Source organism: Pimephales promelas, chromosome 25, assembly GCF_988280905.1.
Source record: "Pimephales promelas chromosome 25, fPimPro1.hap1.1, whole genome shotgun sequence".
Lineage (NCBI taxonomy): Eukaryota > Metazoa > Chordata > Actinopteri > Cypriniformes > Leuciscidae > Pimephales > Pimephales promelas.
Window position 1 is genome coordinate 20098720 of NC_142793.1, and position 25544 is coordinate 20124263.

Sequence of the window (25544 nt, forward strand, 5' to 3'; positions counted from 1 at the left end):
GCACTATTACACATTAATCGCAATCCTCAAGCTTTCTCAAGGAACCAACAGAACAGCTCCATCAGAGATTACATAAAACTCCACAAATTAGTTATCAATAACATGAGCATAATAAAGATCAAAAGCCTTTTCCACTGTCCAAAGATTACAAAAGATTGCACAATACTGGTGTGAAAAATAATGTAGAAAATCTTGACTTACCTTTGACTTACTTTATTCATACTCAGACAACTTAAGCGAAAAGATCAAACAATAACCTAACAACCTCACGTTGCTCTAAGAGCCTGCCCAGTTTTTTCATAATACCTTCATTTCAGAAAACAAAAGCGATTTCTTTGTTAAAGCAGGATAACAGTAAGCATGACAGTTTTTAAAGATGCAGGAACGTGCAAAATGCTGGTATTCCTCTTACTCAATAACAAAAAAAAAAACGCTCTTTCAAGTGCATCACTACAATAATGTAGATCAACAACAAATGCATCTTTTAATCCTATTTGCCAACTTGTTTTTTCGCGTTTATCATCTACTACTCTATTAGCAGGCTTTTGTCACAGTGTCTGGTTGTGTTCCCTTGTTTGTCACTAGAGGTCTTCGTGTTTAAATTGACTTCATTTCCCAGCATTCTCTCTGTCACTGTCACTCATCAGTTCATTGCACTCAGCTGTTTTCCGTCATCATTGTTCTCAGCTGTTCATTGTTAGTCTTGTTCGATCTGTGTATTTATTCCCTTTCTGTGTTAGTATGTGTACGGATTCGTCGTTAGATGTCACCACTTCTTTGGTCTGTTTTCAAGTTGGTTTGTGGTTTGTTTTCATGTTTGGTTTGATTATTTGGATTTTGACCCCTGCCTGGAAGACTACGATTTTGGATGGCCCTTTATAATAAACATCTGCAAATTGGATCTTCGTCCCCTGTGTGTCGTGACCGCTTTTTGTCATCACTTCTGTCTAGTTTTACTTTTGAAGTTGATTAAGTATCACAGAACAACAGAGATAGGGTTTGTGCCAATTGCCAAAGAACATGATAAGCCAAATGTCTAATAAATACAGTTTTATTGAGCTCTTCTAATAAACTCACGCCATGGATGGACAGAAATAAAACTCAAACCTTTCATCGCTAGTTGTTCTTTTTAGCAGTTAGTCCTGTGGTGCTGCTGGTGGTTTCGTTCACATTTGTTCAGAAGGAAACGCAGGAGGACATCCTTGACCTTTTCCTATAATTACAGATCTTAGATTGCTCACCTCCTGATTAGAGCTAGGCTATATATCATTTGCAAAGGCCTAATTAAAACCTCTTGAACTGTAGCTTTTTGAGGCTTTCAAAGTGTTCCGGGAAATAATGTTTCAATTCATTCTTACGTGGCGGTGGCATTATGGAGTAATCATGGAGGGATTTTCATTTTTTTATCTGTCTGATCTCCCTTTTAAATGCAGCTTTTGTACTCAAGTTTAACAATGGAAAACATGCCAATCCTGCAATTTTCACAGGATTGTAGTGTTGCTGCTTGTTTTACCAACAAAATACCAAAGAAGTTATCAAAAAACATAAAACTCATTGCTCATTTACTGCCTAATGATAACTAATAAACATTAATGAATGATCCCGAAGAATGGAAAATAAAACGGAGAGAGGCCCAGTAACTCTCGGTTTTAATTATCATATAAGATATTCAAATTCGATAAATGATCTTGAGGAATAACGCTTAAACTGTCTGAAGTAGAGAAATGGTGAAGCTGCATATGTCCCTGAGCACCTCACAGGATTGTGGGTAGCCTCTTAGCGATAGTTAGTTTGCCGAGGGCATCAGGCTGAATCATTCGGCCATCGCAGGTATCTGAGAGAAGTACTTCCTGGACAGTGCGTGTTTCTGCTTAACATTACGGATCAATCCCACATCGTATGCCTGCAAGTGAAAAGAGTGGGCATTTGTATGGTGGGACATATAGGTTTTTTGCATTCAAGTGGTGGGAGAGACAAATGTGTTCTGTATATGTGACTGGTGTACAGTGAATAGTCATGATTATAGAGTTTTGGCAGATTAGGTTTTCACTCTGCTCACCTCTAAAAATGTTTTACTCCACTTAGTTTCAATACTTAGATTAGTCTAATAGTTCTTGAAGGGATAGTTCACCCAAAAATGAAAATTCATTAATTAATTACCCACCATCAAGTCTTTCCAAACAAATTAGGATATTTTTGATGGGAGCTTTCTGTCCCTCCGTTGACACACAACAACTACGCAACTACCATTTCAAAAAGTTCATAAAACACTTGATTGCTTTGTATAATGAACAGATTTGTAGTCTTTTATTCACATAGAATAGCATTGATCAGCGAACTTAAGCAGAACCTCAACCAAACATGCTTGACGCGCCAGAGCAAACCTCATAGGTTCTTACGAAAGCTCAAACGTGCTGGGTAAAACACAAGAATGTACCTCAATGGTTCTTGCTGAAGCTCAAACGTACGCCGTAACACGAGAATGAACCTCATTGGTTCTTGTTAAAGCTCAAACGTGCTGTGTATGGATTTGTTTTATGATCTCTTTATGAACTTGTTGAAGCGCCAAACTAGCAGCTGTGTAGCTGTCTATGAAGGGTCAGAAAGCTCTCCGATTTAATAAAAAAAATGTGTGTTCATTTGTGTTCCGAAGATGAACAAAAGGCTTACGGGTTTGGAACGACATGAGGGTGAGTAAAGGACAGATTTTTCATTTTTTGGTGAACTAACGCTATATATCATTTACTGAGCAGCGGTTTGATGTTTAAACATTCTAAGTGTGAAATTCATTCAAAAGCAGTTGTAGCCACAGTACCTTCTCGATGTTCTCCAGTTTCAGATGTGCAGCGGCCTCGTCCTTCGTGAGGAGGATGCAGTTCCATGGGCTCCAGTCCAAATGCTTCTCCCAGCGCACCAGCATTAAATCATGAAGGTCTTTCCAGCCGCTCAAAGCGGACTGAGCTCCCCAAAGTACATCCACCAGGTACCGAAGGTCCTGGTCCTAATGAGGACAGTAAATGTCTTGAGCACAGCTTTAACTTGGTGCTCCATTCATTTTAATCTATTCTATTAAAGGTGGACTAAGCAATTGTCTCACATTTTCCACCAAAAGATTTTTTTTAAAAATCATGCAGACTCACATGAGATGCACTTAAATGGCAGTTCACACCAAGGACGATAACTATAAAGATATTCTAAAAATCGTTCTCAACATTAGAGAGTAGCAGAATCCACAACCACTATAACGATAACTGCACAAAGAAACTGAATCAGTTTCAGAACGATTTCACCCAGCTGATGAATGATAAAAACATTGACAGCCAATCAGAACCCATCCAGTAGTCAACTATAACAGTCAACTAAACCGGACAATATCATCCTCTGGTGTGGAGGCTAATATAATTATCAATATAGTTATCTTTACAGTTATCGTTCTTGGTGTGAACAGGCTTTTAGTTTTAGTTAGATTTCTAGTTTTAATATACATAAGGGTGGTCAACAGTGTCTTTGACAAGTTAATAAGCAAAAACGTCACACATCCACACTAGTAGGAGTCAAGTCTTGCATTAATTGTTTACGCAGACTAATTTCAGTGTGCAAAACATAAATATGAAATTACTAAAACTACTGATTTCACTGGTGCAGGTTTTACGGCAAACAACCGCCTCTTTCCATGCCCTCAAAATGAATCACCAACACATGTGTAAACTTTACCTGCAGCAGGTAAGTGCACTCGGCCTCAGTGTCACGCAAGCATCTCGGAATGTTCTTGTAAAGAGAGAAATCTTCTCTTTGAGTCTCCATACAGCGGTGACAGAGGCCGACTGCAGATGTGTTAGTATTCAGAGCGAAGTCAGTGCATGACTGATACTCATTACAGCCACGACACAAATAGATGTTCTTTTTCAGGTCGGCAGGATCCCGAGGCACCTGTGGAGAGCAAGGTAAATATTAGAGTTGTTTCAAAGAGTGAGAAAACCAACCAAAACTCAAGTTGTATTTCAGTATTTTGAGAACTGGAAGTGATGTTACAGCTAATGTCATATTAACTTTTGAAGTACAGGGTGAACTTTAGCCGAGGGTTGTAGTCGAAACCAGCTTATTTGAATCCAAGTTAAGACCAAGACTAGAAAAGGGTGACCTTGAAAATATGGTATTTGGACCATGAGTGGACTTGAGAACCTTCACACCATAAAAATATGGTCTCTGACACTTGATGTCTTGATGCTGTCATAGACATGGTCTTGACACAGTCTCGAATGAGTTGGTCTCAACGACAACACTGTTTTAGCCACATACCCGTAGAAGTTTGGAGACTTGAGGGTTAAACGGAGGGGTTTTGATGTATTGGAGGAAGAGGGTTGATATCCTCTTTCTCAATCCATCCAGGTTGCTCTTTTTCACACCCCTCATCATCAGGTCCATCTCCCTGTCAATCAAGTCCACTATGTCCTGTGTCAGCTTGCATTTATGTTCCTGTTCACAAAAATTAGATGAGCAAATATATGTGTTTATATTTTGTCCATATTTAGGACTACAGATGTGGAACTGACCTTCACAGTGTGTTTGAGAGTGAGTAGCACATCCATGCGTTCGTCCTTTGTGAATTGAGCCTGTGTGACGCTACTGTACAGGTCTCGCAGCTCCTTGGCTCTGATGGTGAACTGGGTGTCCATTTGTGTCACCTTCCCATCAAATGCACGCCATCTCTTTGGCTCTGCAGACTGAAGAGAAGTCAAAAACAAACGTCTTTAAAATTCTGACATTTGTGTTTTGTGTCAATGGACACAATGTTGAAAATACTAAACCAAATGAATCTTCTGCCGCCCAGATTTACTGAAAGTAATATTATAACAATTATTGTGTTCTCTACTTGGTTCCAACTCAAATAGACCTATTCAATCGTTCTTGCACTGTAACCAAACAAAGGTTTTGCTCTGAAACAACACAGTATGTTCATGACGAGACAGCCGATTAGTTGTTGATAACCTTGTTGAGGAAGGCTTGTATGGCCTTTTCCTGGTTCCTCGTGCCGGCAGCCATTCTGTGCTGTTCTATGGAGGAGATGAACTGGGTCTCTTGCTCCAGTAGAGCGCACAGCGCTGCCTTTCTCTCCGCACCAGATAAGGTGACATTGATGCGTTCCACTTCCTCTTCCCTCCATTCTGACATACCGAGATGAAGAATAAGGACCATCACACTGAGTTATATCCAAATCACTGCACACATTACAACACATACCTCCATATCCACACTTATATCATACCAACTATAATGTCGTCAACTTCAATGAAGCTTTAAATATTTAAATGCATTTTTAAAATCTTTTAAAACAAATATCAGCAGATATTGCCATCACAGCATTATTAATCTGACACAAAACAATGATCTCTGAATCATAGTGACAGTGCTAAATCCAACAGATAAAAACAAGAAAAATCAACCAATAGAATACTAACTCAAAAATGTGGCGTTTGAGACTGTTTTATGTTTGTGAAAGAAATCTCTTACTGTGCGCAAGAAACATTTTTTATTATCATAATCAATGTTGAAAAATGTTGTGCTACTTAAAATTTTGTGTGGAAAGATTTTAAGGTTCGTTGGTAAATTAATTAATTTGAAATAAAAATCTTCGAAAAATGATAAATATCTTTACTGTCATTTTTTATCAATTGAATGCATTCTTGATAATGAAAAATAGTAATGTCTTTCTATAAAAAAAATCTTTTGAATGAACAGTAGTGTAAAAACAGCGATGGTTAACAGTATTTAAAAAAATGAAGACATCTGTGAAGTGAATCAGTGATGCATTTTTTGCAGGGAAATGTGCAAACAGTTAATTTGCATGAACCTGCTGAACCCACCAATTGGCTAAAAAGTTGCAGATGTAATATAATGTACAAAAAAACACAGTAGCTTGTAAAAGTTATTTTGAGTAAATAAGTAATTTATAGGTTGATGTTCTTGAAAAGCTGCAAAACACTGAAAATGGTTGTGTTTGTCGGAGCATCCTCCTGACTATTATTCATTACATAGCAACACTGTTTCAACCAATGGCGAGTTTTGTGGACTAAATGTGTGATTATGTTTTTTCAGAGAGACTTTTGACTAAATAAAGTCATTATTTTTGCACTTCCATTTGGTGATTCTAGAGGGGCTACAAACACTCACTCACTTTTCAAGGCGTTATAAAGCAGATTAAAGTCTCCCTTCGACTCCGGGTTCATCCTGCGGCGATATTCGTCTCTGATCTGCTGTTCTTTCTCCTCTTTCTTTCTTCTCTTTTCATTTTCCATCCATGCCAGGTGCTGATCTTTTGCCTGTCTCAAGTTATCCACGAAACACTTGGCTAGCCAGCGCCTGACATGTGACTGTAGTGTAATGACCTAAGGAAAAACATACAAATAAGCATTTGTCCTGAACAGCGAATGCACAGAATGAATGCGATTTTCTCTCAACCCTTTCAAACACACGTACAGCTCTCAATCTCTTGCTGTGATACTCTTCTGCAGTGATGTAAGTCCCTGGGGTGATGAGCTTGTCCTCCATGTTGGACACGTAACAGCCGATTTTGGTCATCTGAGTCGAGGCGTTCCTATAGCACTGCTGATCCTGGTGTTTCAACTCCACCGTCTAGTTAAATGGAAAACAAAATTAGGGGTGTGCAGTCCAAACGGCAACCCAAATTGGTCTAAGATTTGAATCTACATACCGTTCAAAAGTTTGGGGTCGGTAAGATTCATTAATGTTTTTAGAAGAAGTCTCTGATACTCACCAGGGCTGCATTTATTTGATCAAAAATACAGTAAAAACAGTAATATTGTGAAATATTATTACCATTTAAAAGAAGTGTTTTGTATTTTAATATGTTTTGTATATGTAATTTATTCCTTTTGATTCAAAGCTGAATTTTCATCATCATTACTCCAGTCTTCAGTGTCACATGATCCTTCAGAAATCATAATATGATGGTTTGCTGCTCAAGAAATATTTCCTATTAGTTTCAAGGTTGAAAACGTTAATTTCTACACACACAAAAAAAAGAAAAAAGTACTGACCACAAATGGTAGTGTTTAATGTCACAGTTAATTGGGGTTAATTGGGATCGTGATTTTAATATAACGTGACCACAAGTGTTTTATTGGTTCTATTTATTTTGTAAAAAAGACTGAATCATTAAAATAATTAAATATAATTAAATATATATATATATATATATATATATAATTTGAATTTGTAAATAATACTGTGATTTTGCCAAAATATTATATAAATAAGATTCTCTAAACATTCAATAGTCTTACATTTCAATGTGATAAATCATTCAAATGTATGGGTAACAACTTTCTCAACAATTAAGTCATTTCTAAAAAATCTTTACTGAAGATTAACTCCTTGTGTGTCTATGTTTGTCTGTCTTCAATAAACAATCAATAATTATATCATTATATAAAAAGTATATACAGGTCATATAACAATAAAAAAGGTTAATTTTTTTACAGAAACAATTTTCAATAAATATGTTTTATATTATATTTTTATATTTTAAAATAATATTATAATACAAAATATTTGTACATATAGCCTACGCTGTTTATTAAATGTGTTATAAAATATGATTTTGATCAGTTCCTTTATTTACCATAAATAAAAAAATGAGGCAAAGAGATGAGTGGATGGGTTTTATTACTGCACAAGAAGTCCTTCACTCCATTGTATGGTGTGTGTATGTGTGTGTGCACCTGTGTATCCCTGCTGAAGCACTCAATGCCCCTGTCAGGCCTCTTCTTAGGCATCGTCTGTACAGCAGCATTATGATACTCGGTTTTGGTCACCGTATGACGGAATCCTCCCAGAAATGCCTTCCTGCGAGTGGCTCTCTCTATCTCCACCACCACGTCCTGATATGTCTCTGTATCTTAAAGCCAGAAACTTGTCACAAAAACTTGTCTATCCTCATAATGCCTTAGTCAGGTATAAGTTCGACTGTACCTGTTTGCACTCTGACAGTGATGACATCCGGCATGTTGTACTCTTGCTGTGGTTTGTCTGGTCTCATAGGGTAATTCTCCGGGTCTAGCGAGCTCATCTCAAATTGGACCATCCCATGTGGCTGTACGCCAATATCCATCAGCGTCTGGTCATCATCTACACTTTTTTCTAGACAAAAAGTAAAACTAAATTAAAAAGATCCTGTGTTTATCTTTAAAAATAAATAAATAAATAAATATGCCATAAATCAGAAAAAAATAAATAAATACATTTAAATTAAAAAGATCCAAGATACTTTTAATGTGTCCTTTACATCGTTGTGGAGTAAATGCTTTCTTTTATACTCAGAAATGTCAGAAATTTCCACGATTTCTCCAAATGAAGGACGATCTTTTGTGTCTTACCGTCTACAGTGATTTGTATGATGTCTAATGGGACCCTCAGCTTGAAGCTGAAGTGTTTTTTCAGATCCAGGATTGAGAGGCCAATTGTGAAGGCCACCGTTATCATGTGCCTCTCTGGCATCAGCAAGATCTTAACTGGAAGTAGAAGAAATAACGTTACAATTGCATTAGAATATACAAGAAATGAGCTGAATATTAATTAAAAAATTGTGGTGGTACTACAAAAGTAAGCTATGTTTAGGCACTACTTAATAAGCTATGTTTTATTTCTGCATTAATTAACGAAATATTTTGATAATTAATGATATAACATTGACATCCATTTTATGGAGCAATAGCTATGTCAAAGAATAATCACAGTATTACCAAAATACTCGTAACGTTATGCCCAAATCTTAGTAGGGGAGAGCGGGGCAATGTGAGACATCGGGTAATGTGAGACACCCCCTGTATCTAGTCAACAAAACACATTTGTGGTTGTGTGACCATTATGTTTTTAAGCCCATTCCATTTCCCCTTGGCCATAAAGGAGAGGAGCTCATGGTGCTGTTATAAACATGTTTTTTTCACAAAAATATGTTTTTTGCATGTAAAAGTAAATTTTCTTGCTGTCAACTTAATCAACTGTTGTGGTAAAGCAAATTGATTCAGGTAGAAAAATGTATATCATACATGTTGATGAACTATTAACATATGAATCCATGTGATGATGATAGCTGAAGAGTATCCTGAATTACTAAGAGAGATCGTTTTTTGCTAAAATGTGGCAGTGGGGTAAAGTGAGACAAATACTATGGGGTAAAGTGAGACATGAGGCACAAGTTAAGTTTAGTCTTAAAAATATTTTAATGTAATATTACATTACATATGTTTTATTTTTTAATGTCATTGACATTGTAGAAAAGCCATCATGCCAAGATAATACACCAGGAAGACAACCTGGGGCAAAACACCCCTTGAGGAGATGGAGAGTGCAGCCGCTGAGGTCAAGGAAGGAAATATGTCTATAAGAGCAGCTGCAAGGGACAGAATTATTGACAAGCCTGACAAGATATTGAGAAGAGGAGGTCTGTTTTAAAAATGTGGAGTATTGAAGCCAAAATCGTTCAAACGCTGAGCAGCTGTAGCAGACACAGATGAACGGCTAGTGCGGACATTGGATGTGCTGTGGCAACTTGCATGAACCTGTGGAGAGGCGGCTCAGACGAAAGAACCAATCAGGCTGCTTCGTGCCTTGGCATATCAGAGCCATCCAAAATGGGTGTGGCCTAAGCCTTTTTATTGGCCAGTTCAGCCAAAGGTAGTCAGGTTAAGTCGACTGAAGCGATCCCCTGATCAAAGCCACATACATTTTGAATGTGGAGGGGGTACGACCCACGTCCATACTCCCTTGTAAGAAGGCGAGTATACTCGATACTTCGCACAAATAGGGGTCCAGGCTCCGTGCAGCGCACCAGCCAGAAATTACCACCCATTTCTGAGCGTAGAGGCATCTAGTTGATAGCGCTCTTGCCTCATGGGGATGGCAAATTAATCGGTTTGCCTGCATGAGGAGGTTTCTCCTCAGCACCACCGCAGCTGTACCAGCATGGAGAACCATAACTGGGTCTTCTAGAGAGGGGTTATTAGTAGCACTACACACTTGCTCTCCCTGATCCATTCGATGACCTGTGGTAACATCGTGACTGGAAGGAATGCATTCAGTGGACGGCTCGGCCAATCATGGGCAAGCACACCCCTGCTCTTCTGAGGCGAAGAGGTCTACCTCTTCCTCGCCGAAGATGCTCTATATTAGCTAAAACGTCTGTTGGGTGAAGAGACCATTCTCCTGGGGGAACATTGTCTCTAGATAACATATCCGCACCCTGGTTCAGGATGCATGGCACATGCTCCGCCCTTAGGGAGCACAGGTTGTGCTGAGCCCATAAAATTCGTTTTTTGGCCATGGTGTGCAGGTTGCTTGACCTGAGAATGCCCTGGTGATTTATATAGGACACCACTGCCATGCTGTCTGTCCGGACCAGGACATGGTGGCCTTTCAAGTCCGAGAGAAAGGCTTTCAGCGATAGAGCGACTGCTCTCATCTCTAGACAGTTTATATGTAGCCGTTTCTCCAGGCTTTACTATGAGACGAGCCTGCCCTCGTAAAGGGCCCTCCAACCTAGGCTGGATGTATTTGTCAAGATCACTTTTCTCCTTTTAAACACACCCATACTCACTCCTGACTGATACCAGTCGTCCACTTTCCAGGGAGCTAGGGCTCTGATAAAAAGTAAGTGGATCAGTTTACCCCCAGCTGGTTCACTTTACCCCCTTGATTTCTCTGGTCTGTCTCAGTTTACCCCTGGGCTGGGGTAAAGTGAGACACAAGACCACTTTTTTAAAAACAATCATATTTTCACTGCCCTTCGTCCTGAATACATTCAGATAATTTCCATTGGTAGAAAACATCCTGAATTAATGGGAAATGTATAAATCTTACTAATATATCATTTTAGCTCACTTAGAGGAGAGCAAATGTAAAAAATGTCTCACTTTACCCCACTCTCCCCTACCATAGAATTAGAAAGTGTATAATTCTGTGGTAAAGTGCCCAATTAACAGTTATATTTCACCCGTTGCTGTTGAGTTTCCAACATCACTGGAGGAAATTATCTGGTTGGTTTCGCCTCCTTGTTGGTTTCTATCGTTTTGACGTCTTTGGTCTTCAGCATCATCATCTTCCTCATGACCAGTTTCTGTCTGAATGACTTCTTGTGACATTCTTTGCTCCGCGGGTTCAGTTTCACTCTTCTGCTGATCTGACATGACAAATTTCTCACACCTAAACGGTCAAACCTTAAAGTTCAATAATAGCACGTTCACCTATAATATTCTTGAGAGCAATTTGACGGAAACGTCTTTATTACCGAGTCTGGACAGTGTTTGGCCGCTGCTATGGTGATGTCCGATTCTCAAATGAGTCAATCTATTGAACCGATTCTTTTGTGAACAGAATCCGAGTCGGTTGAACCGATTCGCAAAGCATGTGTAATTCAGCGGAATTACTATGTTTAAGCGTGAAGCGAAATCGTTACAGCTGTATTAACATTATTATAAATAATTTCACACAATTAACATTAACAAAAACTGGGAAGAATGGTGGATTTCCCTTAGTCTACAGATACCATCATACATTAATATTCAGTGTACTTGTTGTTGTATGTACCATGCCATTTACAGGATATTTCACAGAATGTGTTGCAATAAACAAAAACATTGTAGGCCTAACATGTCCGAAATACCACGGTGCTTTTGTTTTGTTAGGCCAGCTATTATGTTAACACAATTTACTTTACACCATGCAGGCTATATAACCTAATAAAACAGTGATAAAGTACCAGCTTTACTACAAACATTAAAAACAAGATGCTTTTGAAAACAGTTCATTGAACCGAATTACCGAATGAATCAAGCTTAATGTCACATGACATGATCCTGCCCCCTGGCGTGCCTGTGATATGCCTCTAAAATCATGAAACACAGTTTCAGCTTGCTGATTAGATTATGATTATGTTATATTTGGGGATTTAATTGAAAAAGTATTGTTGGGGAAAAAATAAAAGGTAATCATCTCATGTGTCACTTCCTAGAAAACATTTTATCCAGGTATGTGTTAGAGTGACTACAATAGAAACAGACTGTACTGTACCTAATGCATGGCATTTGTAGCATGGCATTTCATTGGCAATAAAAGCAGGTCATGCTTGAATATAAAAGCTCATGTCACTAGGAACAAGAAAGTCACAAAGGTAAGCCTGCAGTTTAATGAAAGGTTCATGTTTTATATTACTTTAGTTGTATTCGGCTCTGATGAGCTCCAACAGTCACTGATGCTTTAATGTTATGGCCTCTGATCCATGGGACACATTTTTTAGATATATTTTGTTGGACAAGATGAATGAAGATGAATACAGGTAGGCTATGTATGTTCTATATATTTTATGTACAACATGCTTTGAAGGAAACTGAAAAGTTAAAATAGCAAAAAGTATTGCAAAATACTTTCTCTCAGATGCTTATTGTTTTCATAAAGCTCAGCCAGTCATGAGAATTTGAAACTGCTGGCAGCAATCGAAACAGGTAATGTATTAATGCCTTGAAATATTTTATTTCTGTTCTATCACCATAAAAAATGAAAAGATACTTGAGTTTCCTCAGATTGCAACACTTGCAGAACCCACTTGAGGACCTCTGGACCCTTCTGAAGGTGCAGATATCCTAATCCAGGGGTATCATTTCCTGGTTCTGGGGTGTGTTTCCCAAAGCCAACTATGATCCCATGTTCTGTCATTAACAATAGAGTTAAATGGAACTTGCAAACATAGTTGACTAATGATGCTTTTGGGAAACACACCCCTGGGCGGAGATTATCTCCAGCTAAGCATTCGGATGCAGCCCTGGATGACCTTGGTTCAGGCCTGGAGCAAAACTCTGTAGGACAGCAGTCCTCCAGGAGCAGGAATGCTCACCCGTCCTATTGTGTATTTAAGTCTCTCCCATAAGATGTTGTTGAGTTATCAGAGAATTTGCAAGTTTTTATAAGTTCCTCATAGAACTGCCCTTTTTGAAAGGGTGCCTAGAAGTTCTCAAGAGAGTTTCGCCGATATGTCTAAAATCTCTTCATGTATCCTGACAATAAGGTGATACTGCAGTCATCCATGAGCTCAGACGATTTCCTTCAGCCTTTAGGGAAGTGGACAGTAGTGGACTTCTTCCACTCCACAGAGCCACCATGCAACCATCAGGGAAAGTACTAGAGGCGGTTCTGGGTGAGTCCTGGACCTGGATGGTCAATTCTGACATAGAAAAGCTGCTGGAAAACAATAGGTTACTGTCGTAACCCCGGTTCTCTGAAACATCGAGTGGAGAGATCCACCTATGGGAAGGGCATCCGTACCTGACCTCTGCAGAAGCATCCAATTGCACCAAGTCTGGCTAGACAGACAGAAGCGCGCGGCCAGTGCCCGATGAGGCCACACCCCTCACCCACGGGCATATAACATCTGGGCGCGCTGCTATTCCTCAGTAAGTATATTCGCTTCTCGTGCGGCAAGCGGGGCAAAGCTGGTGGATCTCTCCACTCGATGTTTCAGAGAACCGGGGTTACGACAGTAACCTATTGTTCTCTTTCATCATCTCGTGTTCGAGATCCACCTATGGGAGAGACATGGACAGCTCCCCGATTGCCCAATACACTCACAGTGAGGTTCTGAAGCCAGAGAAGGACGGTCACCTCAGGGAGGCGGTGCCTGACACGTCCCTTAATCATGAGCCTGCGATGGTGAAACCACACCTAACTAATGTGGACAAGCAGGACATGAAATACGCATGGGACACATGCGAGATAGTAACCCCAACCCACCAAGACATAATCTATACCCGAAAGGGGAAGAAATGATAGGTGACAGGAATGAACATGGCCAGTCAGCCCATTCACTCTTAATGGTATATATATACCAACAGGGTTACAGCAGGGAGGGGCTAAGACGACCCGACCCCTAGAACCGAATGTGCTACCGAGGTACTGGTGACATCCAGCCGGTAGTAGCGCACGAAGGTATGAGGAGAAGCCCAACTGGCAGCAGAGCAGATGTCCTGCAGTGACACTCCCCTAAACAGAGCCCAAGAGGTGGCTAAACCTCTTGTGGAATGAGCTCTGATGCCCCTAGGGGGTTGCACTCTCTTTGCTTTGTAAGCCATGGTAATAGCATCCACAACCCAATGTGAGAGGCGTTGCTTCAAAATTGGACTCCCTAAGTGAGGGGGAGCCCATGAAACAAAGAGCTGGTCGCTCTACCGGAAAGCATTCGTCCTGGTCATATATGCCTGTAAGGCACGGACTGGACACAGAGCGTTCAGCCTCTGATCCTCTAGAGAGGTAAAAAGGTGGAGGGTGAAAAGCGGACAGCTCCAACACCTCCGAAGTGAACGCAGGGAAGCACTTCGGCATGAAGGCCGGGTTAGGCTTAAGGAAGACCTTATCTCCACTAAGAGAGAACTAGAGCACGAAGGATGAACCGAGAGTGCATGTAGCTAACTGACACGTTTAGCAGATGCCAAGGCCAAAAGCAAAGCTGTCTTGAGAGACAGCAGCTTAAGGGATATACTATCCAAAGGCTCAAAAGGGTGTTGAGACAGAGCTTCCAGCACCATGGAGAGGTCCCACTCCGGGACAGTTCTCCTGACGACTGGCAAAGAGCGGCGTGCACCCTTCATAAATCTACGGATTCGAGGGTGCTGACCGACGGTCGAGCCCTCAAAACCCACATGACAGGCTGAAATAGCAGCCAAGTGGACCTTAATGGTGGAAAAGGACCTGCCTTTATCCATGAGGTCTTGAAGGAAACACAAAATATCAGGAACTGAACACTGATAAGATGTGAAACTGCGCCCATCGCACCACCCCTCGAACACTTGCCACTTACAGCCATATAAGGGCCGTGTAGAGACGGCCCTGGCATTCTGAATAGTGGTAACCACACGCGGCGAAAGCCCAAGTGCGTTCAGGTTCGTCCTCTCACGGGCCAGGCCCAGAGAGCCAACCTGTCCGGCTGGGGGTGGTAAATCTCACCGTTGGCTTGGGATAATAGATCCGTGCGAACGGGAAGGCACAATGGCTCGGCGTATAACAGAGGGATTATCTCCGCCAGCCACGGTGCTTTGGGCCATCTGGGTGCTATCAGAATGAGACAGGCCCTGCTCTCTCACCCTGGCCAATGTGGGAATATCAGGCACAGGGGAGGAAAAGCATACAGGAGCACTCTAGGCCATGGGTGGGCCAGTGCGTCTACCCCGAGGGGCGCGTCCACGTCCCTTAGAGAGAAGAACATAGGACAATGGCAGTTTCCGCGCGAGGCGAATAGATCTACGCTCGCCCGTCCAAATCTCATCCATAGCATTTCCACTATCTGCGGATGAAGACGCCAATCCCGTAGATTGGGTTTCCCCTTGACAGCAGATGCGCCGACGTTCAGAATGCCTGGGACGTGAGTCGCGCGTAGCGACAAGAAAACCCGTCTGCTCCACACCAAGAGCTTGTGAGCTAGGAGGTGAAGTTTCGACGAGCGCAAGCTGTCCTGACGGTTGATATATGCCACAGCCGTGGTTTTGTCGAACCGTACCAGCACATGATGTCCCTGCAGGCGAGGCAGAAAATGATTCAGAGCTTTACAATTGGTAAAAAAGCTCTAAATAATTTATATGTGCTGAACGTAGTCTGTTTGGCCACAGACCGTTCACAGTTTTGCCCTCCTGGGTGGCACCCCAGCCTGTTAAGGATGCATCTGTCGTCACCACTTTCCGCATCGTAACCGCCCCGAGAGGGGTTCCCCATGCGTAAAAGTCTGCGTTCTTCCAATGGCGCAGGGCTGCAGTGCACGCGCGCGCGTCACTGTAACCGAGCGGCAAAGGTCGCGAATCGGGCTGAAATGTAGCGACAAAACCCATTTCATGAACGCCCTCATCTTAAGGAGTCCTAATGGCACAACTTGGGTGGATGAAGCCATGAGACCCTGCATCCTGAGACATGTGCGATATTGCACTTTCGCCCCTTCTCTGAACTGTGAAAGACAGCTCATAGAGAGCGAACGCGCTCTAGAGAGAGACGCGCTCGCATGGCAACCGAGTTCAACTCCAAACCCAGGAAATTGACATTCTGACTGGGCGTGAGATTGCTCTTGCCCACGTTCACTTGGAACCCGAGCGATGTGATGTGCGCGAGCACACGGCCGGTGTCCTGCAACACCTTCTCCTTCGATTCGGCTATGATGAGCCAATCGTCTATGTAAGTCAGGATTCTCAGACCTGTTATTCTCAGAGGCGTTAAGCCCGCCTCCGCGCACAGACAGAAAGACCGGGGACTCAAACTGAGTCCAAACAGAAGAACTGTGAATTCGCAACATATGCCCTGGTAGGCAAAACGAAGAAAATTCCTGTGCGGAGGATAAATGCTTATGTGAAAGAAAGCATCTTTCAGATCGACTGATGTGAACCAGTCGTTCTGTTTTATGGCACGGGCGAGAGCGCCCTGTGTCAGCATTCTGAAGGTGTATTTCCTCAAATGTTTGTTCAACACTCGAAGGTCCAAGATAGGGCGGAGAGAGCCGCCTTTCTTTGGAACCAGAAAATACCGGGAATAAAAACCCTGGTTCATCAGATTGGGGGGGTCCACCTGAATCGCTCCCTTGTTTAAGAGAGATGAATTTTCCTCTTCCAGAATGTGAGAAGCTTTCTCTTCCGTGTGAGAAAAGAGAATGCCGTTGAAATGAGAGGGTTTTACTGCGAGTTGCAATCTGTAACCCTGCATTATTGTACGCATAACCCACTCGGGAGCCGAACGGTTCGCCAAGCCGCTTCGTGACTCGCGAGTGTCCCCGCTCGGGACAGAGCAGAGCTGTGTCTTGAGACCAACAGAATTATTTGTGATGCAATGGCGCCATCTCGTGGGCACACTAGAGGCGACATGCGGGGGTTCGGAGGGGTTTCCTCTCTCTGCGGAAAGAGGTTTTTCCTCCGAAACGAATTTGTTAGATTCGTTATTATTTGTGTTTGTGTGTTTTGTGTTGGGCAAACACTGCGTGAACTGGGCAAACATAGTGTGGTGTACACTGTGCTAAACTTTACCCACAAGGAGCCCCTTGAAATTGGGGGGAAAAACACACATCTCCTGAACACATGAACTGGGCAGTCTCAAGTGCAGGCAGAAAATACTATCCATTTTTAAGGATATATAAGAATAGTTTGTTTAAACGTGTATTTAGTTATGTGTTGGGAAACACAATGACCAAGCCTTCCACACACACAAAGTGCACTAGAAACACATGGCTTGCAGCCGCAACTGAGCTGTGCGAGCCCAGCTGGTTGATTTGTGAGGCAATGGCGCCATCTTGAGGGTAGACTCGGGGCGACATGCAAGGGATCAGAGAGATTTGCTCTCTATGTTGACACAGATATAAAAATCTGCACGAATTCATTTGATTCGTTTAATAATAGTTTGTGTTTTGTGTTGGGAAACACTGGGGCAAGCCTTTAATAACTGGGTGAGGGAACCAAGTGTGTGCGGTGTGGTAACACTGCTTATGTACTTTCCCTCACAACAGCCCCCCTGTGGCTTGGTAGCCACGAGACGGGATTACCCGACCGTCCGAGGGAGACCCCGTGTCTTTCGGACAAGGGTTCCGGGACCGGGAGAATACGGAGGGCTCGTGGCCCGTGAACGCGGGCTGGAGGCTCTCATGGTGGAACAGCAGGCGGGCTGCTAGCGTTCAGGGCCGCCTTCCTACTCATCAAGGCCCGTGAGACAGTGTTAACAGTCTAGCGGGAGGCTCTAGGCGCGCTTGAGAGCTTCGCGAACACTGGAAAAAACGTTGAAGAGTTGTTTCCTCAGGCTGGGCGGTGGTACCCGCGTTTACCCGTCGTAAATATTCCTATCCTGGTCGGTGGCGCTCTATGGAGCTGGCCACACAATGTTGAGACGAACGGCCGCTCGCTCACAAACTTCCAGGAGGATCGACTGAGGCAAAACCGCGTGAGCGCTAGCTTAGGGTAACGTTAGAAAGACCGCGTCATCCTCGTCGCCGGAACCGTACCGGTTCGTCAACGAGAGTGAGGTTTTCCCGCGAAGATGTCCTCTTCAGGGAATGCGGATTGGGCTGAATACCGCTCAAATATTTTATTTGTGGCGCTCCGGGAGTCCCCCGGTAGCGCGTCATCATCACCGTGTCCCCCATCCGAGTAAGAAATGCCAAGCACAGTGCGCTGGATAGTGCAACTAAAGCCGGCTTTGTAAAAAGCTACATGGGCAGCAATTACAATGACCGCAATTCTCCGGGTTCTCCAAAGCTTCTTGAGCGTGCTAAGCCCAAGCGGACCGCGCAGAACGAGAGGGTCCTTAGCGGCGATGAGAGCACCACACGCGGCCGGGCAGGCTCGTCGTGATGGACTGTTCCCCAGGGGAAGCGGCTGTTTAGACGGTCACATAGCCATGGGTGGGCCAGCGGTGAAGAACTCGGAAAATACGTGGCGGGCAGCCATGTAAGGAGGAGCAGGTGAAGGACAGCGAGAGCTCGGCGGCTCCGGATGCAAAAAACACAGCGGATAGGCTGAAGAAAAACGACTGTCACTCACGTCTGGCGGAGGCTGATCTGGCGATATGTCCTCCTGTAGACTCGAAAGTGGACAGCGTAACGTTAATCCAACCGAACTGTGTCAGTGCAGAGTACAGAGGTCGCGAGAAGCGAATGTCAACTGAGGAATAGCAGCGCGCCCAGATGTTATATGCCCGTGGGTGAGGGGTGTGGCCTCATCGGGCACTGGCCGCGCGCTTCTGTCTGTCTAGCCAGACTTGGTGCAATTGGATGCTTCTGCAGAGGTCAGGTACGGATGCCCTTCCCATAGGTGGATCTCGAACACGAGATGATGAAAGAGAACGAGACTGGGTCTAACATACAGGCTATGTCCACACTCTCAGTTTTTGGGATTGACAGCCGCATTTACTTACAGGTGTGAGTCTCGAAATATCCCGTTCAGACAGCAACTTACAGTGGCGTCTCGAATGCTATCTGTTTGAACGTGCAACGGGAGTCAAGCCTGTATTCTCTTACCATGGCGAAAATGAGCAAAGTAATATCAAAGATGGTGATGTCCAGAAAAGTGAAAAGTCCAATCGAGTCAAAAGTTCATTTGTCAAATCTTTATTGACCGACAACAGCTTTGGAGAGTTGCGCGTAGAACACAAAACTGATGGGAGTAGCTCCGGTGGAGAATAGTGACTGAATCTACAGTAGTTCCGTTCACACAAGAAACGGTTTTCCAAGAATGTGTTTGTGAGTTCTGTAAATTTACAGACCTGAATTCGGTTATAGAACTTTGTCAATCCCATAAATAACTCTGTTTGAACATAACCTTATTAAAGGGTTAGTTCAACCAAAAATTCAAATGATCTCAAGCCATCCTATGTGTATTTGACTTTCTTCTTTCAGCCAAACAAAATCAAAGTAATATCAAAACATATCCTGGAGCTTCCAAGCTTTATAATGGGAGTGAATTGTACCATTTTTTAAGCCCAATAAACAGATCCATCCATTATAAAAGTAATCCATAGCGTTCCAGGGGGTTAAAAAAGGCCTTCTTTGTTAAAAGAATATCCATAACTGTAATCACTAGCTTCTGTTAATGGCCGTCCACATGTTTATGTAAGAGTCGAGTTCCGGCATATTGACGTAGGTGTAGCATAAGCTCCTGTTACATTTCCACTTAAAAACTCTCATTTTAGACTTCTACTTTTGCTCTATCCTCTGCATATGCGAGTATAAACCCCCTGGAGCCATTATGGATTACTTTTATGATGGATGGATGCGCTTTTTTGGGCTTCAAAATCTGTTACTATTCACTCTCATTATAATGCTCAGGATTTATTTTTAATACAACTTTGTGTTTGGCTCAAATAAGAATGTCATATACACTAGGATGGTTTGAGGATGAGTAAACTATTGGCTAGTTTTCATTTTTGGGTGAACTATTCCTTTAAAGGGATACTCCACTTTTTTTTGGAAATAGGCTCATTTTGCAACTCCCCCAGAGTTAAACAGTCGAGTTTTACCGTTTTCGAATCCATTCAGCCGATTTTCTGATATTTAGAAGAATATCAGTAACCAGACAGTATCTGGTCTCATTGACTTCCAAAGTATTTTTTTTTTCCTACTATGGAAGTCAATGGGACCAGAAACTATCTGGTAACTGATATTCTTCTAAATATCAGAAAATCAGCTGAATGAATTTGAAAACGGTAAAACTCAACTGTTTAACTGTGGGGGAGTGGTAAAATGAGCCTATTTCCAAAAAAGTGGAGTATCCCTTTAAGGGCTCAAATACAAAACTGACAACCATATTTGGTTGCTGTGTGAAAATTTCCAATCGGTACTCTACATTCGGTTTTGATGATCATTCAATCCACAGTCTCCAGCCAGCTTGAGATAGAGGAAAAATGTTGGAATGGAGAGACCGCCTTGAATTTAGCTGTTCAATCTGGACTGGAGGAGAACGTCAGGATCCTTCTTGAACATGGGGCACTACCTCATCATCTCAACAGCAAAAAGGAGTCTCCACTTCTGCAGGGTGAAGCACAACTTCTCTGTTGATTTAGTTGCCCTGTTGATGGTATCTGCTTGTACTTTCCACAACAACTATAATAATCTTCTTTATTTTGTCCTAGCGGTACGAGTACAATCTTATCAAATGGTGTGTGCTCTCATCACACATGGAGCTGTAGTGGATCAGGTTTGTTCAAAGGGGTGGACGGCAATCCATGAGGCAGCACGAGTGGGCTGCACTGACATCTTAATGTTGCTGCTGAGACGAGGTGGCCACGTGTCAGTGAGGGATATTAATGGAGTGACTCCATTGGGTGTAGCAGCAGAGTGCGCCAATCTAGAAGTCCTTCAAGTGCTCATTGAATTAGGTGAGGACCTTTCATCTCACAAATGAGACCAAGATTAACCATGGTATTTGTTAATCAATTTTAATCCAACCATGTTGACAAGGAGCTGACGTGAATGCACAGTCTTTTAAGGGTGAAAGTGTGTTGATGGATGCAGTTGGTTCTGGAAACCCTTACTGTGTGAACCTTCTGCTTGAAAATGGAGCGTCACCGAACCGGGTCAGTTTTACCAGGCATCTTCCTATACACCGTGCGGCCTTCGAGGGCCACTACCTGTAAGTCTACAATAATTTGAATTAGTTAAACACTAAAATGCATTGACGTAGTTGGGTCCTTCTTCAACTATTCACACTTTTTTTGACTCAGCTTTGTAACACTAGTTTATTTAACATCACTTGAGAAGTATTTTTTTTTAAATTTTATTCATATTTATTAATAAATGAAAATTCTCAGAGTGTCGTTTCCACCTGATCTCAGATTATGTACTGTTTAATTAGCACATTTAAAAAAAAAGGGTTGGATATATTTGTCTTGAGGCTAATTTTACAGCTAGCATTTTATGTATTATAAATACACACAATTATATAATATTTTCACACTTTCTATGAAAAGGTACAAAATTACAATTTGAATGGAAATAACGCACAAAACTATTCCTTTGTGATATTTACCTTGTTTTTCGCCTTATTTCTCTTTTTATTTTTCTTCTACTCATCATTTCCCACATTTCACTTCCAGCTTTGGTAAATGAGCAAGAAAAACTGGGAAACTGGGAGGTAAACTTATATTTTAACTGAAATATTGTTTTTCCACCCACTTCATTTTATTTCCATACAGTTTTTGAGCGATCACAGTTTCTCTGGGAACGCAAGAGTTTTACGGGGAAATGCAATACTTTTGCGAGAGAATTGAAATAGAATTTTTACTTTGTATCATCACTGTCACTTTAGGGGTTCCGTAGGGAAAAGAATGGTGTAATTTGTTAAAAAAAAGAAAAGAAGAAAAAAAAAGAAGTACATTTGTGTCTTTGGAAATATTTATATAGATTTATCATAATCAATTTTAATGATGGATTTTCAAAGTTTTAGATTGAATTGCATGGGGGGTGGGGGGGCTTCATTTAAAGACAACATAAAACTAATGTATTTTTTTTTAAATAAAATCAACCCTAGGGATATGAAAAAAATTCCTGACGTTGGAGAAACCCCCATTAAAGGAGTAGTTCACTTTAAAAAACACTTTTGCTGATAATTTACTCACCCCCATGTCATCCAAGATGTCCATGTCTTTCTTTCTTAAATCAAAAAGAAATGAAGGTTTTTGATGAAAACATTCCAGGATTTTTCTCCATATAATGGACTTTACTGTAACCAAATGGTTCAAGGTCCAAAAAACAGTTTCAGTGCAAACTGCAAACTGTTGAAAGGGCCTTAAAAGATTCCAGACGATGAATAAGGGTCTTATCGAAAGATTAAGAAGATTAAGTAAGAAGATTATGCAAAACGATCGGTCATTTAAAAAATAAATAACAAAGTTTAAGTTGCTTGCCTTGCTCTGTTGTGATGTGCATTCATGACTCTCCTGTTCGAACTCGTTCATCACAATGAACGAATCTTTTTTCGAGTCATTCAAGGAACGAAATGAACGAATTTCCTCGGAAAAAGACTCGTTAATTTTGATGAACGAGAACGAACAGGAGAGTCATGAACGCGCATCATAGAACAGAGCAAGGCGAGCATTTGAGCTTATAAAGCTTAAACGTTGTTATTTATTTTTTAAATGAGCGATCGTTTCGCTTGATAAGACCCTTATTCATCGTCTTGAATCGTTTAAAGCCCTTTGAACAGTTTGCAGTTTGCACTGAAACTGCCTTTTGGACCTTGAACTGTTTGGTTCCCATTGAAGTCCATTATATGGAGAAAAATCCTGGAATGTTTTCCTCAAAAAACTTTTTTTTTTCGACTGAAGAAAGAAAGACATGGACATCTTGGATGACATGGGGGTGAAGTGTTAAAAGTGAACTGTAAAAAAAGTAAAAGTGATCAAAACAACTTTGCAGATGTGAACTTGCTTACCTGCATCATACCATTTCTATTTACAGTGTGTTAAAAATACTGCTATCAGTGACAAGCAAGAAAGCTATCATTGAATCTGGCCAGAGTCCACTACACTCAGCTGCAGATGGAGGTCATGTGAAGTGCCTACAGCTCCTGATCAACAGAGGTTTCGACGTGAACGCTCTACTCGACCGAACCATCTCCGACAATTACAACGACATGCGTAGGACCGCCCTTTACTTTGCCGTCTCAAATGGAGATTTGACTTGCATCGAGATGCTATTGAATGAAGGAGCCAAACCTGACCTGGATCCCCTGCACTGCCTCCTAGTGGCGGTGAGAGCTGGGATGTATGAGATCGTCACAATGCTCCTCGCTAAGCAGGCGGATGTCAACTGTTACTTCACAGCGATCAGTGACACAGTATTTCCCACATCTCTACAGTACTGCCTGAAGGATGAGAAGATGATGCGATTACTTCTAAATAATGGATATAATGTAGACAAATGTTTCCATTGTCACCATGATTACCATTTCAAAATGAAGTTTCCTTGGAAGGACACACATAAAGCATGTTGTGTCATATGTGATGGAGAAGACAAAATATCTGTGAGTTTTGGGTCTGACTATAGACTAAAAATCTTACGATAACAAAATTTTGGCAAAACGTTCAGTTCTAAAGAATACACAGACGCTTCCAACTTATTCCAAATAGCAGCATAATTATGACACCTTCTAAGATACTTTGATTTGCCCAAATCCTAAGAAAGCATCATGAAGGAAATCTTAAATGCTACATTAGTGCTTATTTTCATTACGGTATTATCTTAGCAACATGCTAACATCAAAATAAGCTCTTTTCTCCTATTAGCAGTCATATTGTCACTCAAGTTGCCTCAAACACCACCTCTCATTGAAAATGAACAACTTTCAGTTGGCATCTAACCGCCAGTTACTTGATGCTTCACTAGTTCGTTCTTGATTTCACTTGAAATATAGTAACTAATTATGCTACATGGTTACTTTTTATGGAAAGTAATCCATTACATTACTTTACTGTTACTTTTTCTCGTGGCTGCAGACCATTAGGTTTTGGAACATGAATTAATTGATTTATTTATTTTTTTTACTTTTTTTTTTAAAGTATACTTAACAAAAAGGTTTGATTTGTTGACATTAGTTAACATTAGTTGACATTAGTTTTATGGAATTTCAACAAATACAAGTAGTATAAATTATAATTAGTTAATGCATAACTAATAAACATGAATTAACAAATCAACAATGGTATATATTTAAAAATACACATTAACCTAGAATAATAAACGCTGTAAAATTGTTCAGTTTTAGTTTATGATGCCCAATTCGCTAAGTGAACCTTATTGTAAATTGGTACCATTTTGTTTATAATACTAAATTGTTAATATTACATTTACAGTGCTTCATGGGAGACAAAACTTCACTTGTTTATGTTGCCTTTACATCACAGTTCTGTGACTTCATAAGTTTGTGCTGCCTGGTTGATTTGTCTGGACGAGTGGTACTGATCCTGCTGGACTACGTCGACCACGTCCACATCTGTTCACATCTTAGGTGTATCCTGGAGAAACAGAAGGAGTGGGCAGAGATATGGACCATCTTGAGTGAGTTCACTGGGTTCGCATTTAATCATTTATTAGTTTCTTGACACATGGGAGTCGCATTGTGGGTCATGTGAAGAAACTTAAACTTACAGCTCATAGTCCCAAAATGAATAAATGCATGTTAGACGATAGTACCTGGTTTATAACTTTTCTAGAAAGAGATCAATGGTTCTCCAGTCTCGGGGAATGCAGACTAATAGCTTTTGAATTTGTTTCAGACAACCCACGATCCCTGAAGCACCTCTGTCGTCTGGAAATCAGAAAAACATTGACCGTTAAAAGACTCCGCAATACCATTATAATGGATTCCTTTCCACCTCCGATTAGAAATTATCTGCTTTACAAGAAATATGAACTGACTGAGTTATATAAATTAACTGAAAATTCAGTTGAATATCAAGTCGAGTAACCATTTTTCCATATCGAGTCATTTTTGGATGAGGCTTTAAAACACAAATAGTTTTTTATAATGTTAATTGTATTCATGCTACATATCTTGTGATTGATCTCGCAACTGTCTCTGATGTTAAATAAAATGTATTTTCACTCACACGTCAGTGTCAGTGTGTTATCATCAAGCCTGTTGCCTGTCATTTATTCTTTGTTTTTTGGCAGCTAATCTCAGAGGCCTTTGAGGCAGAACAAAAGTCTATTTTTGTTCTCCATCCATTCTCATTATCCACCATCCCACTCTTTCCATTTTTATCCTCAAATTTTTCTTTAAACCCTCCATTTTTCAGAGACCATACAGTCATAATCACCAAGCTTGTAATTTCATGAGGCTATGCGTTTATAAACAGTGTTGGGAGTAACGCATTACAAAAGTAATACATTACAGTAACATATTACTTTTTGCTGTAACGCAGTAGTGTAAGGCATTACTAATCAATTTTCAGTAATATTTTACTCGTTACATGTTCAGTGAGGCTTGTATTACAGTTGTATTACAGTGTATTGTCTGCTTTTACTT

The 25544-nt window shown here is 41.2% G+C and overlaps 2 protein-coding genes across 4 annotated transcripts; one reads left to right on the top strand and one right to left on the bottom strand.

The window, feature by feature from the left end:
* Positions 1–1035: 1035 nt before the first annotated feature.
* Positions 1036–23339, bottom strand: iqub (IQ motif and ubiquitin domain containing). Of its 3 annotated transcripts, none has more exons than XM_089127476.1 (13): positions 23238–23339; positions 11012–11220; positions 8397–8531; positions 7993–8160; positions 7743–7912; positions 6478–6633; positions 6176–6386; positions 4990–5165; positions 4554–4724; positions 4300–4476; positions 3715–3930; positions 2816–3001; positions 1036–1903 (listed from the first exon to the last, which is right to left on the bottom strand). In XM_089127476.1, exons 2-13 carry the CDS (start codon positions 11202–11204, stop codon positions 1814–1816), a joined length of 2049 nt encoding a protein of 682 aa, XP_088983602.1. In that variant the 5' UTR covers positions 11205–11220; positions 23238–23339; the 3' UTR covers positions 1036–1813. The 3 variants fall into 3 exon arrangements, with proteins under 3 accessions (XP_088983602.1, XP_039514064.2, XP_039514065.2); XM_039658130.2 differs by having other exon boundaries at positions 7743–7918; positions 23238–23307; XM_039658131.2 differs by lacking the exon at positions 23238–23339 and adding an exon at positions 11306–11321 and having other exon boundaries at positions 7743–7918.
* On the top strand, positions 12189–25115 carry LOC120469265 (ankyrin repeat and SOCS box protein 15). The gene is made up of 9 exons (XM_089127481.1): positions 12189–12352; positions 12472–12518; positions 13079–13207; positions 20394–20552; positions 20650–20895; positions 20978–21149; positions 22976–23540; positions 24421–24574; positions 24793–25115. Exons 1-9 carry the CDS (start codon positions 12282–12284, stop codon positions 24981–24983), a joined length of 1734 nt encoding a protein of 577 aa, XP_088983607.1. The 5' UTR covers positions 12189–12281; the 3' UTR covers positions 24984–25115.
* The last annotated feature ends 429 nt before the right edge of the window (positions 25116–25544 follow it).

Excerpts from the sequence above, each read along its gene's own strand:
- iqub (XM_039658130.2), bottom strand. The coding sequence starts at position 11,204 with ATGTCAGATCAGCAGAAGAGTGAAACTGAACCCGCGGAGCAAAGAATG. Across the intron at positions 7,919-7,992 it reads CACTGTCAGAGTGCAAACAG|ATACAGAGACATATCAGGAC; the intron begins GTACAGTCGAAC and ends TCTGGCTTTAAG. Across the intron at positions 6,634-7,742 it reads GCTTCAGCAGGGATACACAG|ACGGTGGAGTTGAAACACCA; the intron begins GTGCACACACAC and ends CCATTTAACTAG.
- LOC120469265 (XM_089127481.1), top strand. The coding sequence starts at position 12,282 with ATGGCCTCTGATCCATGGGACACATTTTTTAGATATATTTTGTTGGAC. Across the intron at positions 12,353-12,471 it reads ATGAATGAAGATGAATACAG|CTCAGCCAGTCATGAGAATT; the intron begins GTAGGCTATGTA and ends GTTTTCATAAAG. Across the intron at positions 20,553-20,649 it reads GGAGTCTCCACTTCTGCAGG|CGGTACGAGTACAATCTTAT; the intron begins GTGAAGCACAAC and ends ATTTTGTCCTAG.